This window comes from Saccopteryx leptura, chromosome 4, assembly GCF_036850995.1.
Source record: "Saccopteryx leptura isolate mSacLep1 chromosome 4, mSacLep1_pri_phased_curated, whole genome shotgun sequence".
Taxonomy (NCBI): Eukaryota; Metazoa; Chordata; class Mammalia; order Chiroptera; family Emballonuridae; genus Saccopteryx; species Saccopteryx leptura.
The window spans coordinates 211146980-211166020 of record NC_089506.1 but is presented as its reverse complement, the minus strand read 5'-3'; the positions used below and the strand labels follow the sequence as shown (position 1 = coordinate 211166020).

At 47.2% G+C, this 19041-nt stretch overlaps 2 protein-coding genes across 7 annotated transcripts in view; one reads left to right on the top strand and one right to left on the bottom strand.

Annotated features, from left to right (window-relative positions):
- Positions 1-16703, top strand: part of HMOX2 (heme oxygenase 2) — a 36344-nt gene extending 19641 nt beyond the window's left edge. The window contains exons 2-6 of one of the 2 annotated variants that reach the window (XM_066382732.1): positions 10037-10163; positions 13482-13599; positions 14304-14795; positions 15686-15812; positions 15903-16703. In XM_066382732.1, the coding sequence (XP_066238829.1) occupies positions 10078-10163; positions 13482-13599; positions 14304-14795; positions 15686-15812; positions 15903-16030 (951 nt within the window). In that variant the 5' untranslated portion in view covers positions 10037-10077 and the 3' untranslated portion in view covers positions 16031-16703. Of the gene's footprint in view, positions 1-10036; positions 10164-13450; positions 13600-14303; positions 14796-15685; positions 15813-15902 lie in introns of those variants that run through there. The other variant, XM_066382733.1, reaches the window with a different exon arrangement.
- A 607-nt stretch (positions 16704-17310) lies between these two features.
- Positions 17311-19041, bottom strand: part of CDIP1 (cell death inducing p53 target 1) — a 29360-nt gene continuing 27629 nt past the window's right edge. For 4 of the 5 annotated variants that reach the window (XM_066382735.1, XM_066382737.1, XM_066382736.1 and 1 more), the window contains 2 exons: positions 18758-19031; positions 17311-18639 (listed from right to left, as the gene is read on the bottom strand). In XM_066382735.1, coding sequence (XP_066238832.1) covers positions 18528-18639; positions 18758-19031 — 386 coding nt within the window. In that variant the 3' untranslated portion in view covers positions 17311-18527. The remainder of the gene's footprint in view (positions 18640-18757; positions 19032-19041) is intronic. The other variant, XM_066382739.1, reaches the window with a different exon arrangement.

Genomic DNA, 19041 nt, shown 5'->3' with positions numbered 1-19041 from the left:
ATTTTATTCATAAGCAGGAAATGCTTTTCACCAGAACTCATCTTTAGCACCTGCAACAGTAGACTCCTGGCTCCTTCTCTGAGATCTTTTCCATGTTTACCGTTTTGTCCCAGTGTCTGCTTTGAATGCTCAGTTATATTTGAACATGCTACAGATGAGTGCACTGCCTGCCTCCTCAGTAAGAAAAGCCTGCCAGAGGAATTTTGGACTTCCTGAGCAATGGCAGTTTTGAGGTTACTAAAAGATTAGTGCCCTTAGACTAGTTAGCAGTTGTTTTGCTTTCTGATCATTTGTTGCCTAAATGTGCCAGTGTGTGTTCAAGAAATCTGATGTAAGAACTTTATGTCCCTAAAGTCCTCATGTTTCCAGGACTCCTTTTCTGAGCTTGCTCTTTATAAAGAAGTTAAAATTCATTCATTTAGTGAACTGTGGGATTGAATTCATCCAGTGATTAAAATGAAAGAGGTGAAGCTTATCTATAAGATTTCCAGAGTGGCAGCACCAGTTTAGAGACCTCAAGCCGATTATAAAGTCAGAAGCTGTTGAGCTTGATTCTGTGATTTCCTCAGAGTTTTGGGAGGCCTCTCTTATCGAGTCCCTTGTTGAGTTAGAGCTGATACCCTATCCACTGCTCTCAACATCTGGTATAGCCAGCCAGCATTGAGCAGCACCTATAATGATGATTTTCTAGCTGCAGTGGTCACATGTCTCACCTTGGAAAAATAGCTGTTCTCATTTCCTGTCACTATCAGAGGGTGAGGGCTGAGTCAGAAGTCCGGTGTGATTTGTTCACAGTTATCTGTGGACAAATTTCATATTCTTCCTCAGTGTTTCATAGTCACCCAGCCAACAACTTTTCTCAAGAGATTTTCAGCAGTTGAGGCAGTGTTACATTGCATGAGACACTTATTACACACGTTAGCTCATTTTGTCTTCACAGCACACTTGAGAATGTGGAGCAGAGAGAGTTTCATTATTCTGTTTTATGGATGAGGAAACACAGCCTTTCAGAGGTTATTACTTACCTATATCCATGGAACTATTAAGCACTGGGAATCCAAATCTCAAACACAGATGTTTCTAGCTCTGGACTGTTCCCTTTGCAGGACCCAGTTGCCCTTTCATACCTGAAGGTGTGCTGTGTCTATAGCAATACTCAGCAGTAAGCGGAAGCCCAGGAGGGGCCCTAGTAAACTGACAGGTCTTCCCTATCCCAGCTCCCTTATTTCTGCTTTCCTGAGGTCTGCCTGTTTACCTAATAGAAAAAACAGGTTGTACTTCCTCAGCACATCTTTTTGCTGGAAGGATGAAAAACTGGGCCTGTGGTATGGGGTATATCCTTAATAGTGCTGGATTTTAAACGGTGCTAAGGAGAACAAGTTCATCTTCACACTGCACCAAGAACAGGGCTCCTTCCCCTTGTTTAGAGTTTCCTCATGTCTCAGCAAGGTCTGAAAAGTTTATCAGAGTGTCTCCTGGGGCAGGTAGACCAGCTGGTAAACAGTTCTGGTTCATTCTCAGTTCCTTTTGTAACATTTGAATAACTTAATATTTGTTATAAAATGGTTTCAGGCCTGACCAGGTGGTGGCGCAGTGGATAGAGCTTTGGACTGGGATGCGGAGGACCCAGGTTCGAGACCCCGATGTCACCAGCTTGAGTGCGGGCTCATCTGGTTTGAGCAAGGCTTACCAGCTTGAGCCCAAGGTTGCTGGCTCGAGCAAGGGGTCACTCAGTCTGCAGTAGCCCCCCAGTCAAGGCACATATGAGAAATCAGTCAGTGAACAACTAAGGAGCCGCAAATTGATGTTTCTCATCTCTCTCCCTTCCTGTCTGTCTGTCCCTATCTGTCCCTCTGACTCTCTCTGTCTCCGCCAAAATAAATAAATAAATAAATAAATGGTTTCAGGGTTATTGTCTTATTTGACCATCCCAGTAGTCTATAGTATCTGAACTCTGGGCAGGTATTTATTCCATTTTACAGGTAAAAAATGGAGAGAGCCAGAGAGATTTGGAAACTCTAAAGAGATGTACCTTCCTGTCCTGGTTTCCTCTCTTCTGCTCCTGCACCCTCCACAGTAGCTCTGGCATTTTAAAATTTTTTTATTAATTGCTATGGCCAGTTAGCTCAGTTGGTTAAGTGCGTTGTCCTGAAACAACAAGATTGCAGGTTTGATTTCTGGTCAGGGCACACATGGGAGGCAACCAATGAATGCACAACCAAGGAATAACAATGAATGCTTCTCTCTCTTCCTCTCTCTGTCTGTCTAAAAGTCAATTAATAAATTAAAAAATTAAGCCCTGAAGCCTGACCAGGAGGTGGCGCAGTGGATGGGGCGTCGGACTGGGATGTGGAGGACTCAGGTTTGAGACCCTGAGGTTGCCAGCTTGACCGCGGGCTCATCTGGCTTGAGCAAAAAGCTCACCAGCTTGAGCCCAAGGTCACTGGCTCAAGCAAGGGGTTACTCGGTCTGCTGCTGAAGGCCCACGTCAAGGCACATATGAGAAAGCAATCAATGAACAATTAAGGTGTTGCAAGGAAAAACTGATGATTGATGCTTTTCTCATCTCTCTTGGTTCCTGTCTGCCTGTCCCTATCTATCCCTCTCTCTGACTCTGTACCTGTAAAAAAAAAAGAAAAAAAGAAAGAAAGAAAGGAAGGAAGGAAGGAAGGAAGGAGGAAAGAGCGAGCCAATTGGCTAAAAAGTAACAAATAACATTTATAGCTTTCCAAATTCCCTTCCTGTCACTGTCAGTATACTTACACACTTTTGCATGTAGTTGTAATCTGCATTTTTGGTTCTTTTTAAAACAAGTTTATGTAGACTTTTCCTTGCATGGATGCAGCCTGCCATCAACTTGTCACAACAGTGCTAGGGTTCTGTTGTTTATTGTCATTTGAATAGTCCTAACCTATATTGTTTTCTAATGTTATATATAGCTACTTATTATTTTGATGCAATTACTATTAATACTTCTGCAAGTATTTCCCAGCGTGGAATCTTTTGGGATCTTATTTTGTTGTTTTTTTGGGGTGGGTGGGTTAGGGCAGTTTCTTGTTGATAAGTTTGAAGTCTAGGAAGTTTGTACATTTATGATTTGCCCTCCCAACCAATTTTCTAGGGATTGCAGTGATTCCTGCAAAGAAAAAAAGGATTGGAGTGTTGGAGGCCAGACTAAGTGTGGACACGTGCTTTTCAGAGAATAAAGTGAATTGTTTCTGACATTGCAAGGTGGCTTCTGAATGCCACACTGGGTGGCCACTCTTGAGGAACAGTAATCAAGTCACAGGGTTGGAACAGAGGCTGCCTTCCTGGCATCCATTTAGTGTGGGTTGAATGTGCTAACACTGAGCCTTCCCAACAATCTTCTCTACCCCTCCCCCCCAGCATATGGTGCCTTTAGCCCATGTTAAGGATTCAGTATTCTTGCTGCTGGTGTGGGGATATGTCTATCTTTCCTTCAAAGCAAAATCGTAAAATCATGTTTTTAGTTTAGAAAACAAAGTTGTGGACAGCAGATTACTTTTCAATGTGGTTTTAAAAACTGCATTTTTAGCAATATTCATGTACCATTGCAATGCCTGCCTTCCTCTTTCCTTTGGATTTTTTTACTCACCACATATTTATTAAGAACCTATTATTTTCGGGGCCCTGGAGCTACAGTGGTGAAACAGACAGCTGTGGGTCAACCCCTGGAGCCAGAGTTGGACCCCTTGCAATCTGATAGGATGGAATTAGGGGCTCTCAGGCAGGACGGAGGTTAAAGAGGGTAGGTGGAGGATGTGTCTGAAGGGACACTGGCACAAAGTGCTGCTAAGGAAAAAACATGCCACGATAGCACATGTGGAAGCCGCTTTCCTTTCTCCTTGTTTTGTTTTTGTGTATTTTTTGGTTTTCTTTTTTAGAAAGAGAGAGGGGGAGGGAGAGAGGTGAGAAGCATCAGTTCGTAGTTGCGGCACTTGAGTTGTTCTTTGATTGCTTCTCATACGTGCCTTGACTGGGGTCCTCCAGCCAATACAGTGGCCCCTTGCTCCAGCCAGCAACCATTGGGCTCAAGCCAGTGACCATGTGATCATTTTGATGATTCCACAATTAAGCCCGCAACCCCGCTCTCAAGCTGGTGAGCCTGCGCTCAAGCTGGTAACCTCGGGGTTTTGAACGTTTGTACCTCAGCATCCCAGGTCAATGATCTATCCACTGTGTCACCACCAATTAGGCCCCTTGTATTTTTAATTTTTTTTTTAATTTTTAATTTTTTTTTAGAGAAAGGCAGGGAGAGAAAGAGACAAGAACATTGAGCTGCTCCTGTATGTGCTTTGACCAGGGAATCAAACCGGCTACCTTCACACTCTGGAACGACGCTTCAAACCATCCAAGCTATCTGGCCAGGGCTTAATTTTTATTGATTTTTAGAGAGACAGGTAGGGAGAGAGAGGGGAAGGGGAAGAGAAATGTCCATTTGTTGTTCCACTCTGTCATATATTCTTTTTTTTTTTTAATCTTTTTAAAAAAATATTTTATTTATTGATTTTTAGAGAGGGGGGGGCAGAGAAGGGGAGGAGCAGGAAGCATCAACTCCCATATGTGCCTTGACCAGGCAAGCCCAGGGTTTCGAACCAGCGACCTCAGTGTTCCAGGTCGACGCTTTATCCCACTGTGCCACCACAGGTCAGGCTGTCATATATTCTTTGGTTGCTTCCAGTGTGTACTTTTTTTTAAAAATTAATTAATTTATTTATTTATTTTTAAATTTTATTTATTTTTAGAGAGGAGAGAGGGAGAGAGAGGAGAAAGAGACAGAGAGCGAGAAGGGAGGAGGAGCAGGAAGCATCAACTCCCATATGTGCCTTGACCAAGCAAGCCCAGGGTTTCGAACTGGCGACCTCAGCATTTCCAGGTCGACGTTTTTATCCACTGCACCACCACAGGTCAGGCTCCAGTGTGTACTTTGACCAGTGGTTGAACCTGCAACATTGTCATTTCAGGATGATGCTCTTAACCGACTGAGCTAACCCGCCAGGGCCCCCTTGTTGTATTTTTTTTTTTTTTTTATCTATTGATTTTAACAAGATAGGAAGTTGAGAGAGAGAGAGACAAGAACATTGATCTGTTCCCGCATGTGCCCTGACCAGGGATCGAACTGGCAACCTCTGAGTTTTAGGACGATGCTCTAACCAACCGAACCACCCATCTGGGGCCCCTTGTTGTATTTTTAAGACAACTAAAAGTCCTTGTTCAAGCAAGACTATACACTTGTGGAATGTGCAGTTATTATCAAATAAAAGTTAATTATCAGATTGAATTATATAGTCACTTTTATGCAGCTGATAATTAGGTGCTGGAAATTTACCTAATTTACCACAGTTGATAACCTAGGCAATCAGGTGCACTTGCTCTTGTCTTCCCCTATTTTTATTTATTTATTTATTTTTATTTTTTTCCTATTTTTATTTTCACTGTAAGCAGTTTAGGGGCTGTGCTCCTCAGATGCTTGGGACATGTCATTATTATGACCAAGTGTACCTGCCACCTGTGTAGAGGCTCTGGGACCTTTTACTGCATCCCTTCCTCCTGATGGTAACCCAGAACTCCCACTCCAGTGCCCTGTATTCTTTGCAGCCTGAGTCCTGAGTGGCTGGGGACAAATCTTAGTTCTCAGGGTCCCCAAAGGTGCGGAGCTCAGATGTTCTTTCTTAAACATTTGTCAAACAAGGTCAGTGTGGACAAGCCAGTGGGGGGCTTATTCTGCAAACTGGCTAAGTCTGCCTTGGTCCCTTAGTGAAAGGATGCATAGCTGAGCAGCCTTAACCATCTCTGCGGTCTGTTCTATTTAAAACACTTCACATATTTACTTTTTTGTCTGTGTGATTTAAGATCTACTCTCAGCAAAATTTTTTTTAATGTTTATTTTATTGATTTTAGAGAGAGGAAGGAAGAGAATGAGAGAGAGATGGGAACATTGATCTGTTCCTATATATGCCCTCACTGGGGATTGAACCAGTAACCTCTGCACTTTTGGACGATGCTTGCTGTAACCAATTGAGCTATATGGCCAAGGCAGCAAATTTCAATTAGGAAGTACAGTATTTTCAACTATAGTCACCATGCTGTACATATGAGCCTCAAAAATTATTATTATTATTTAGCAAGAGAGACAGAATGAGAGAGAGAGAGAAAGAGGCACAGATAGGAAGGGAGATGAGAAGCATCAACTTATAGTTGTGGCACTTTAGTTGTTTATTGATTACCTTCTCATATGTGCCTTGACCAGGGGTCTCCAACTGAGCCAGTGACCCCTTGCTTAAGCAACCTTTGGGCTCAAGCCAGCAACTATGGGGTCATGTCTCTGATCCCATGCTCAAGCTGGTAGCCCTGTCTTTAAGCCGGTGAGCCTATTCTCAAGTTGGTGAGCCCGCGCTCAAGCAGCAAACTGAGGGTTTTGAACCTGGGTCCTCAGCATCCCAGGCTGACTCTCTATTCACTGCGCCACCGCCTGGTCAGGCAGAAATTACTTATTTTATAACTGAAAATTTGTACCCTTTTACCAGCCTTTAACTTTTGCCCCACCCAAGCCCTTAGCAACCACCAGCCTACTGTCTGTTTCTGTGACTTCAACTTTTATTTTTTTATTACAGAGAGAGTCAGAGAGAGGGATAGATAGGGACAGACAGACAGGAACGGAGAGAGATTAAAAGCATCAATCATTAGTTTTTTGCTGCGACACCCTAGCTGTTCATTGACCGCCCTCTCACATTTGCCTTGACCATGGGGCTACAGCAGACCGAGCAACCCCCCCCCCCCCCACACACACACTCGAGCTAGCGACCCCGGGTACAAGCTGGCAAGCCTTTGCTCAAACCAGATGAGCCTGCGCTCAAGCTGGCGACCTTGGGGTCTCGAACCTAGGTCCTCCGCATCCCAGTCCAACGCTCCATCCACTGCGCCACTGCCTGGTCAGGCTTTTCTTTTATTCCCTATATAAGTGATACCATGCATTTCTTTCTCTGGCTGGCTTATTTCACTTTTCGCTTTTTATTTTCGAAGCATTCTTAGAGAACATCAGTAAACCTCAATCAAAATACAAGTCCTAATACTTAGTGCTTAAGTGTGGAAGGTATTATGCTAAAAACCTCACCTTTCAGGTTCTCATTTAATCCTTCCTATCATTAATCCCATTGAATAAATGTTAAATCTAAAAAGAAGGTTCAGAAAGATCATGCTGAGCAATCCATTGTAATATCCCAAAAGATATCAAAGATGTAACTATATCATCTAGAGGATGCTCAGAAAGGATCTATGCCAGGGTCCCCAAACTTTTTACACAGGGGGCCAGTTCACTGTCTCTCAGACCGTTGGAGGACCAGACTATAATAAAAACTATGAACAAATCACACATATCTTATTTTAAAGTAAAAAACAAAATGGGAACAAATACAATATTTAAAATAAAGAACAAGTAAATTTATTTATTTATTTATTTATTTATTTATTTATTTTCATTTTTCTGAAGCTGGAAACAGGGAGAGACAGTCAGACAGACTCCCGCATGCGCCCGACCGGAATCCACCCGGCACGCCCACCATGGGGCGATGCTCTGCCCACCAGGGGGCGATGCTCTGCCCATCCTGGGCGTGGCCATGTTGCGACCAGAGCCACTCTAGCGCCTGAGGCAGAGGCCACAGAGCCATCCCCAGCACCCGGGCCATCTTTGCTCCAATGGAGCCTTGGCTGCGGGAGGGGAAGAGAGAGAGAGGAAAGCGCGGTGGAGGAGTGGAGAAGCAAATGGGCGCTTCTCCTGTGTGCCCTGGCCGGGAATCGAACCCGGGTCCTCCACACGCTAGGCCGACAAGAACAAGTAAATTTAAATCAACAAACTGACCAGTATTTCAATGGGAACTATGGGCCTGCTTTTGACTAATGAGATGGTCAATGTCCCGTTCCATATTTGTCACTGCTAGCTGTAACAAGTGATATGATGCGCTTCCGGAGCCATGATGCATGTGTCCCGCGTCACTGGAAGTAGTACTGTACGTGAGCAACGCCGCGCTTTGCCACACTGCCACATACAGTACTCCAGGAGCTCTCACTGACCACCAATGAAAGAGGTGCCCCTTCTGGAAGTGTGGCGGGGGCCGGATAAATGGCCTCTGGAGGGCCGCATGTGGTCCGCGGGCCGTAGTTTGGGGACCCCTGATCTATACTAACATGTTATATATAAATAACAGTGATTATATCTGTGAAGTAAGACAGAGGTTGGTTTTTATTTTCTTTTTTTAAAACCTTTGAATAGGACTGTTAAAATTTATTTTTAGAGAAAGGGGGTCTAGGAGCAGGAAGTATCAACTCAGCAGTTGCTTCTCACATGTGCCTTGACTGGGCAAGCCCAGGGCTTCGAACTGGTGACTTCAGCATTCCAGGCCGATGCTTTATTTACTATGCCATCAAAGGTTAGGCTACTAAGCATTTTCTTTTTTTTTTTTTTAATTTTTTAAATTATTTATTTATTTATTCATTTTTAGAGAGGAGAAAGAGAGAGAGAGAGGAGAGAGAGACAGTGAGAGAGAAGGGGGAGGAGCTGGAAGCATCAACTCCCATATGTGCCTTGACCAGGCAAGCCCAGGGTTTCGAACCGGCGACCTCAGCATTTTCAGGTCGACGCTTTATCCACTGCGCCACCAAAGGTCAGGCACGCTACTAAGCATTTTCTATGTACTTCACCCAGAAACAGGTGTGAAGGGGGACAAAGAAGTGTAAAAAATAGCCCTTTTCGCCTGACCTGTTGTGGCACAGTGGATAAAGCGTCAACCTGGAATGCTGATGTCACTGGTTTGAAACCACCGGTTTGCCGGGTCAGGGCACATACGGGAACCAACTAGTATGAGTTGATGAATCCTACTCCTTTCCCTCTCACCTCCTCCTCTATCTATTCCGTCTCTCTCCTTTAAAAAAAATCAATAAATCTTAAAAAGAGAAAAAAAATGCTTAGCAAATACATACTGGTGGAGGTAGAAAATGAAGGTCTGTTCTTTCCTTAGTTTGATGTGGCTCCAATGTTGGTAGCTCTGGTCTTGTGAGCTACTTTATTAATTGTTGGTTCAACTGTGCTGCTGTTCTCCTGGCAAGTCCCCAGATGGACAGCCTTGTACTGGAAGAGCGAGGCCTCCAGGGTGGAGGATGAGCTTGTTGTGTTGTGGGACCTTGTTTCCCTGGCTGACAGGCCCAGCCCTGGCAACAGACAGTGGGAACTAACTGATTGGCCACCTTGTGTTATTTCCTTCAGCCCAGCAGAATCTGGAGTTGACTGGGGACAGTCTGCTTGCATGGTGACTCAGTGTAGCTGATGCAGGTTGTTGGATGTCTTTTGAGCTGCTCTGAACAGCCTGGGTCAACCATCCAGTTAGTGCCCTGCTCCACTGCCCTCTGCACGAAGCCACCCCTTTAATAGAGCTGCTGCACTTTTCTTTTTTAAGCTATTAATATATCTATGGTTATTTACTTTATGTTTTAGAAACTTTTGATATAATTTCAAACATACAGAAAAGTTGTCAGAACAGTATAAAGAATTCTCATGTACCGTTTGTCCAGATTCACCGTCAGCATTTTGCCTGCTTTGCTTTACTATTCTCCCTTCCTTCCTCCCTCTCCCCTGTATATTTATGTATATACACACATATACTCTCTCTCTCTTTTTCTGAATCATTGGACAATAAGTTGCAGATGGCCTGCCCCTTTACTTTTGAATACCTCATTATGTACTTCCGAAAACAAGGACATTGTCTTACATAATCACAATACAAAATAAAAAAAAGTTCAACATCAGTACAGTTTTATTACCTAGTCCACCATCTGTAATCAAATTCTGTATCTATTCATTCATATATAGTTCCAGCAATGGCAGAGCTTTATTTGTAAAGATAATCCCTGAGGTATATGGGTGACTCCTCAGTCACATGGCTCTGAGGAGGACAAAGCCAGCAGGTATTTGGGGAAGTGACTGCTGTGGGTGCCACATCACCTGCTCCTTGTGTCTTCACAGGGTCAGAGGAGTAAGGGCAGCAAGAACCACACTTGGCAGCAATGTCAGTGGAACTGGAGACCTCAGAGGGCATAGATGAATCAGAGAAAAAGCGCTCTGAGGCCCCAGAAAGAGAGAACCACACCAGGTGAGTAATGGGGTCTGGCTTGTTCAGCCAGGGCCTGTCATGTCCAGCATAGTCAGGAGCCGTGCTGCTCCTGAAATGGCTGCTGGGACAGCAGAGACAGTAGACGTCACCCTGGGCTCTCAGCACTCTCCCTTGTGTCCCTGGGGAGATTGGACAGGCTCTCTCCTCCTAGGGCTACTGAGTAACAGAACTGGATGGTGTTACGGGTCTTTTTTTTTCTTAAAACCCTAAGCATTTTTTTCATCTGGGGTGAGAATGAATAATTAGAGGCAAAACTGGCGTCTTTTTTGGGATTTTCTACAGATCCTTAGAATGTGGGAGCAACTTCACTCCAGGGGTTTTTCTTACTGGGTAGGGCCAGTTCTTCTAAGCTTCAAGTTACTGGGGCCTGTTCTTCATTTTTCTTATTCTCTTGTGATAATCTTGTCATTGGCAAAGTTCTTTTGTTTTAATAACTTGAAATAATTGCTAATACTAAGTAGTTGTCCTCATGTGGGTGAAGAAACCAGCAGAGGCTGGGCCATGAGAGGCCAAGTTTTTCTTACTCTAATAAATGGATTGTTTGTACACATGAGTCCATGTCCAGTGCCACCATCTTTAGGGCCATGCATTTTCTGCCTTGTCTGGTACTGGCATCTATCAGCACAACTCCATCCTGTGTAATTGTATTTTATTTTATTTTTTTTCATTTTTCTGAAGCTGGAAACGGGGAGAGACAGTCAGACAGACTCCCGCATGCGCCCACCAGGGGCGACGCTCTGCCCACCAGGGGGCGATGCTCTGCCCATCCTGGGCGTCGCCATGTTGCGACCAGAGCCACTCTAGCGCCTGAGGCAGAGGCCACAGAGCCATCCCCAGCGCCCGGGCCATCTTTGCTCCAATGGAGCCTTGGCTGCTGGAGGGGAAGAGAGAGACAGAGAGGAAAGCGCAGCGGAGGGGTGGAGAAGCAAATGGCCGCTTCTCCTGTGTGCCCTGGCCGGAATCGAACCCGGGTCCTCTGCACGCTAGGCCGACGCTCTACCGCTGAGCCAACCGGCCAGGGCTCCTGTGTAATTTTATTAAACAGCACACACATAGGTCCTGCTTGGCTCCACCTTCCCAGCATTTGTCTCATTCTCATCCTACACCTGGGCCCTGCCACATGTAATCCTGAAGAGTCTATGGTTCCAAGGTGAGAGGAAGGCAGCAAAGCTGTGCCCAAAGATCCATAGTCAGTCCTTTACAATGGTGTGCATTCTGGGAAATACGTTCCCAAAGGCTGGCTATTCCCTGGAGAAGTCAGTAATGCTGTGCTGGGGTAAAAGGTGTGTTTCTTTGGGCACTAAGTGACCACAGAAGCAAAGGATTGTTCATTTGGGTGGTTCAGGGTGACAGGGACACTACTGAGAAGTAGGTTACAGTCATTCCATGTGTCACCCAAGTCCTTGGGAGCAGACTTACATGTGCCTGCCCTGTGCTTCCTGGCAAGACCCTATGTATATGCTGGAGTTGAATTTCTGAGCAGCCCCTGCCTATCAGCCTAACAAACAGACACCCTGGGGTCAGAAAGGGGCAATTCACATATTCATATACATGCACGTGTACATGCATCCAAGCACCCAGTCTCTTTACAGCAGCAATTTTCAACCAGTGTGCCATAAGAATTTTTATGTGCACTACCTTACTGTTTAGTCAGGGCACTGACCTCATTTCCTTTAGATTGTCAAATAAGAAAATAACAACAGCCAACACAATAGCCATCCAGTATGATTGCCTTTTTTATTATTTGTTTATTTATTTATTTATACTCAGTGAGAGGAATGGAGGTAGAGATAGACTCCTGCATATGCCCTGACGGGATCTACTCAGCAAGCCCACTCAGGGGTGATGCTCTGCTCATTTGGGTGTTGCTCTGTTGCTTGCTCAGCAACCAAGCTCTTCTTAGGGCCTGAGGGGGAGGCCATGGAGCCACCCTTAGTGCCCTGAGCCAACTTGCTCCAATTGAGCCATGGCTGCAGGAAGGGGAGAGAGAAAGAAAGAGAAGTGAGAGGGGTAGGGGTAGAGAAGCAAATGGTTGCTTCTCCTGTGTGCCCTGACCGGGACTCAAACCCGGGACATCTACATGCCGGGCTGATGCTTTACCACCGAGGCAGCTGGCCAGGGCTTGACTGCCCTGTCTTGAACCATAAATATTTAGGTTATATAATGGAGTTGCATCTTACTGGACAATTCTTGGTACCAGTAATCATTATATACAAGTAGAGGTGGTTCTGGCCGGTTGGTCAGTGGTAGAGTGTCAGCCTGGCGTGTGGATGTCCTGGGTTTGCTTCCCGGTCAGGGCACACAGGAGAAGTGCTCATCTGCTTTTTGACCCCTCCCCCTATTCTGTATTTCTCTCTCTCCCCCCCCTCCCCCTCCCCCTCTTGCAGCCATGGCTCAATTGGTTTGAGTGAGTTAGCCTTGGGTGCTGAAGATGGCTCCATGGCCACTGCTTAGGTGTGAAGAAGAGCTCGGTAACTGAGCAACAGAGCAACACCCCAGATGGGCAGGACATCACCCCCTAGTGGGCTTGTGGGGTGGATCCCAGTGGGGGCGCATGCAGGAGTCTTTGTCTCCCCTCCTTTCACTGGAAAAGAAAAAAAGTAGAGGCACCTGCTTTATTTTTTTTTAAAGTGAGGGGAGGGGAGATAGACTCTGCATTTGCCCCGACCAGGATCCCCTCAGCAACCCCTGTCTGGAGCTGGTACTCAAAACAGGAATCAGCCAAGCAATCCTCAGCACCTGGGGCCAGTGCTCAAACTAGTCAAACCACTGGCTGGGAGAAGGGAAGAGAGAGAAGGGGGAGTTAGAGGGGAAGAGATAAAAGATGGTCGCTTCTCATGTATGTGTGCTAAGGCCAGGGATCGAACCTGAGATATTTGCAGGCCGGGCTGATGCTCTAGCAACTGGACCAACTGGCTAGGGCCCACCTGATTTCTTTTAAAAGTCACTTTGGGCCTGACCTGTGGTGGTGCAGTGGATAAAGCGTCGACCTGGAAATGCTGAGGTCGCCGGTTCGAAACCCTGGGCTTGCCTGGTCAAGGCACATATAGGAGTTGATGCTTCCAGCTCCTCCCCCACTTCTCTCTGTCTCTCCCTCTTCTCTCTAAAATGAATAAAAAATAAAAATCACTTTGGAGCAAAAATGTACGTACTTATTTTTTTTCCCTTTGCTAAATCAATCAAAATCTCACCTATTTTTTTGATTGGCAAAACGTGTTTTTTGGTGTGTCACAAACTTTTAGTAACTAGTTTATATGTACCATAAGATGAAAAAGGTTGAAAATCGCTGCTCTACAGGATGGCGGACCTCTCTGAGCTCCTGAAAGAAGGGACCAAGGAAGCTCATGACCGGGCAGAAAACACCCAGTTTGTCAAGGACTTCTTGAAAGGAAACATCAGGAAGGAGCTGTTTAAGGTTTGTGCGTTGGGTATGGATGGGGTCAGGTTGGGGACCTTAGTCACATGAAGAAGGTCCTCCCTGGAGTTGCTCCAAGGATAAGCTAGGCCTTTCTTTTGTTTTCTTTTTCTTTTTTTGACAGAGAGAGAGAGAGAGAGAGAGAGAGAGGGACCAGATAGGGACAGACAGGAAGGGAGAGAGATGAGAAGCATCAGTTCATCGTTGTAACACCTTAGTTGTTCATTGATTGCTTTCTCATATGTGCCTTGACCGCGGGCTTTCAGCAGTACGAGTAACTCCTTGCTCAAGCCAGATGAGCCCGTGCTCAAGCTGGTGACCTCGGGGTCTCAAACCTATGTCCTCCTCCACATTCCAGTCTGACGCTCTATCCACTGCGTCACCCCCTGGTCAGGCCAAGCTAGGCCTTTCTTAAACTCTACTCTTTCCTGATGTCATGCTGTAGTTTTCAGGCTTAAGGGGGATAACAAAGGTGCTGTAAGAAAGCAAAAGTATCCGTGTTGTAAAGAATTCACCATGTCATTCCTTTAAGAAACATGAGTTTCCCTGAGTGTGTGAAATAATTTACTGTATAAAAATGGGCCTCTGGGGATTGGGAGGGGAGTTACTGCTCAAGCATTTGTCTTTACGGCTCAGACACAGGGGGCGGTGGGCTCAAGAGCAGCCAGTCAAAATCCATGGTCTCTCCCAATCACCCTCAATAGCTGGCCACTACTGCACTTTACTTCACATACTCAGCCCTCGAGGAAGAAATGGACCGTAACAAGGACCATCCAGCCTTTGCCCCCTTGTACTTCCCCATGGAGCTGCACCGGAAGGAGGCACTGACCAAGGACATGGAATATTTCTTTGGTGAGGACTGGCAGGAGCAGGTGCGGTGCTCTGACGCTACCCAAAAGTATGTGGAACGGATCCACTATGTGGGGCAGAATGAGCCAGAGCTGTTGGTGGCCCATGCTTACACCCGCTACATGGGGGACCTCTCGGGGGGCCAGGTGCTTAGGAAGGTGGCCCAGCGTGTGCTGAAACTCCCTAGCACAGGGGAGGGGACCCAATTCTACCTGTTTGAGAATGTGGATAACGCGCAGCAGTTCAAGCAATTCTACAGGGCTAGGATGAATGCCCTGGACCTGAACCTGAAAACCAAAGAGAAGATCGTAGAGGAGGCCAACAAGGCCTTTGAGTACAACATGCAGGTACTGTTGGGGGCTGGGTGGGAAGGGGCCTCTGATAGTGTGAGCTTATTAGAGCTGCCCAAACGGGCATTGGTGCGTTAGGACAGATGCACTGCAGCCAGCCTAAAAGTTGAGGGACCAAATGGGCCACAGAGGACATGAACCCAGTAATGGCTTTGCCTTATTTGATAGGTCACCTCTGTGTCATGTTTTAGGAAGGGTGAGGCTTCACCGTGAAGTGGGCTTGGGGAGAATGGAGATGTCTCCCTCTCACCAGAGGATTCTGATTTTAAGGAATGGAGTTCTTCCTTTTTAGCATGGGTTGCTATGAAAAGTCTTGCTTGGTAAGTTCAGGGAGAGAACCAAAACTGTTTACTAGTACACTTTAGATGGGGCTGAGGCCATCCCTCAGCACCAGCAAAGTAGCCCTGGAGGGCAGTGAAGCACCAGCCTGACTACAGGCCCATCAGCCTGCTAATCTGACAGCAGGCCTCCAGGGTCCACTCAGGATAGGAAAGCCCTGTTGGGGCATTTTCCCACATACCTTTTTCTGTCATTTCTTGCTAAAAATACCTAGTGGCTGCAAGTGGGGAAGTATTAGAGCTCACAGTGTTTTTAGGGCAGTACTTTTGCTCTCATGTTTGTATCCTGATAGTTTGTTGTGGGAGATGTGTGTTTGGTCAGCAGCCATCGGGTGCTGGACAGCACAGGTGTGGCTATACTTCCCAGAGCTTGTGCTAGGGCGAAGTGCCAGGTCAGTGTGGCCATCCCCACATGGAGCTGCTGCTTTGCTGGTTTGCACTCGTGACCAAGCCTTACCTGTTCCAGCTCTCTCTGCACAGAAGAGTTTTTTTTCTCTGAAAGTCAAGTGTACTCAGTCCAGTGATGGTGTTGATCCTCTGATCCTTCAGATATTCAATGAGCTGGACCAGGCTGGCTCCTTGCTGGCCAAAGAGACCCTGGAGGATGGACTACCCGTGCACAATGGGAAAGGAGATGTGCGTAAATGCCCCTATTACACTGCTGAACAAGACAAAGGTAGGTTTTGTCTATCCCAAGTGCCCCTCACAGGGCAGGTATGTCAGCGTTCCCACTGATGCCATGTCCTTTGTTGGTGCTGCCACACAGGTGCCCTGGAGGGTAGCAGCTGTCCCTTCCACACAGCCGTGGCTATGCTGAGCAAGCCCAGCCTACAGTTCATCCTGGCCGTTAGTGTGGCCCTGGCTGCTGGCCTCTTGGCCTGGTACTACATGTGAAAGACCCATCACATCATGTTGGCACCCTCCTGAGTGACTGCTGGCCTCCGCCCACCTCCACCAATGACAAAACCACCACCTCAGGTGACTTTTTAAAAAAATGCTGGGTTTGAGAAAAGCAACCAATAAAAACCAGACACTAAAGACTGCCTATTAGTGTTCTCTGTGGCTCAGATGCTGAGCTGGGTGCAGGCCCCCAGGCTGTGGCACTGGGACCAGCCTGGGCCTCTGGAACCAGCTCTCCTCCTGAGGTTCTTCTTTCTTCTTGTTGTGCCAGCATTTAGGTGGGTATCTTTCCCCTGCTGAGAGTGGAACAGCCAGAGGGCCCCCCAAGGTGCTCTTACTGTACTGCAGGGCTCTCCTGGGGATGTGGTATGGAAAAGAAGCCATGCAGGCACCCTGCCTCTAAGGCCTTGGGAGCTGTATCCTGGGCAGCCAGTCCTCATCCTTCTCTAGCAAAAACCCCCAAGACGTGTATCCAGCCATGGCCTGTCCCCTCCTCTGACCTGTGTCATGTTACAGCACTCGGTCAAGTGGACTCTTGACACTGCCTGCCCCTCTCCCTGGTACAGGTGTCTTCCTTGCTGGTCCCTGACAGTCCCTCCGGTTGTGCTCCCAAGACTGCTGTTACCTTACAAATAAAAATAAAAACCATGTTCATGTATTATATAACGATTGTCTAAAATAGAAATGGTGAACTTAAATATTTTTATTAATAGGACTCTGTTATTTTATATATTGGGGCTCTGTGAACATTTTATTCACAAAATGGTTAAATTGTAGGGAAACATTTTTCTTAAACTGACTGAGTCTGCCTACCTCCACAATTCAGATGAGCGGTAGGGACAGTGCCAGCTCAGAATATGGGGGCCCAGACTGTCTGCCCCCACCCAGAAGCCTTAGCCCTAGAGGCTCTGTCTTGCAAAAGGGAATGAAGCTAAATGCTTCCAGAGTATGACCCTGAGCTTAATCTGGGGGAGGGGGAGCACTGTAGCCTACAGATCATATGGGCAGACGCTGCGGTGTGGAGATGGGTAAAACCAGTTTCAGAGATAGAAATAAATATAGCCAACACATGCCCTGGCTCAACAATAACTGGAATGCCAGGGCTCTTGGACACTAACTCTGACTTAGTTTAATTAGGTATTTAAATGTCAGTGTCACCCCTGGGTGGTCAGAATAGCATAAGCAGACTTGACCACTCCCCACCCTTAAGTCTACTTGTATAGCCCCACCCTCTTTCCCTTGCAAAAGAAGAAAGCCAGGCAAGAGAGCAGAGGCCTTGGGCAGGGGAGTGAAAGGACCAATTTAATGAACTACAAACAGACTGGCCACAATTCACAGTGACAGAAGGCCATGCAGTGGCAGTGTAAGAACAGGAGAGGGGTGGCAGCAGGGTACAGCGGTCCAGGGAGCAAGTTCACAGACAAACCATTCAGAAAATGAAGACACCATGACCTCAGGCCCAGGGCAGGGCTAGCAATCCACCAGGGTACTTTGGCCACTTGTGGTTGCTCCTTCCTGGTCCCCAATCCAGTGCTCCAGTTGCTCCTGCTGTGGTGCCTGGAGCAAGCACACGACAGTGTGTCAGCCTGGGTGAAGGGCCCAGCGTTCACCAGAAACATGTATAGAGAGCACTGTAAATCTTTAGTGCCTGCAGGGAGGGGTCCTATATGCCATCTCTGGTCCCAGCTGGGATATGCTAGGCAGAGCTCATGCCCACACGCAGCAAGGACCTGGTTTAGACAGGGGTTCCTGGGCATTTTTTATGCCCCTCATAAAGACACCTTTGTAGAGGCATGGCCAGGAAAGGAGCTGGGCAGGGGCCAGAGGCAAGTCCCTTGGTGAGCCAGGGCCCAATCACTTATCCAATGAACCAGTTGTGCTGACCTCTCTCTCTTATTCCAGATGGTTCCTGGGTACTTAAACAAGGTGTTGAGTTCCTGAGAGTTCTGAGGGCTAGAGTCATTCCTTCCTACCATCATGCCTACCTCTAGCACCCCAGAAACAAACCTTGGCCTTATGACCCTGTCCTGTTTGGGTTCACACCCCTATTCTCAGTCCAGCAGATAGGAAACTGTGGCTATAGACAAAGCCACACTGTAGGTCCAGGTCTGAAAAACCAGTCACTGCTCTGGCTGCTTTTGGTCCCAGGGAGAATCCGGACCAAACCTATTACCTCATATAAAAACGGAGGAGACCCCAGCAAGGAGATCTTTCCCAGCTTATTTTCCTAATCACAAACATTAAGCAAACCAGCAACACACATGCTCAGTGCCAGCTCCCTACCACTCGCTGACCCTTGGCCTTAAATCCAATAGAATTTTTGCCAGAAGAGTCAGATGCTCAGGGAAAGGCAAGGCAAAGAGGACAAGACTTCCAGGGGACCGGTGGAATAGCTTCCACTCCCAGGTGGGAGTGGGGACGTGAGCCACTGAGTGTGGGGAGCAAAGCACAGGGGACCAGACTGACAGCAGGGACTCCAGTCCAGGCTCCGTTAGCACAGGCGCTTGTAGGTGTAGATGTAGGCTTTGCAGCTGGGGCATGTGTGCGTCACATCCTTGAAGTCATTGATGAGGCAGGGTATCAAGCAGCAGCCCAGATCACACCTGAATCAGAGATGGGGAGGCCTGAAGAGAAGGTACCAGGGGCACAGCATCTACTCCAGCTGGGTAATGGGCAGGCACAGCCCCACCCTGCAACCCTGCAAGCACCCACACTACCTACCCCATGAAGCAGCAAAAGAAGCCCAGCACGAAGTTCATCAGGCCAATCTCATAGGAGATCTTGGTGGTGATGGCCTGCTGGCAGTGGGGACACACGGTCTGCACGGGTGCGCCCTCAAAGATCTCACCCTGCAGCACTGTCACTGTGGTGGCAGCCCCTGAAGGTACCAGGACCGTGGCTGTGTGACCCCCAGGGCCAGGGTAGGGCCCTGGTGGGTAGGGCCCAGGTGGATAGTAGCCCATGGGTGGATGGGGGCCTGGCGGAGGGTAGAAACCTGTAACGTC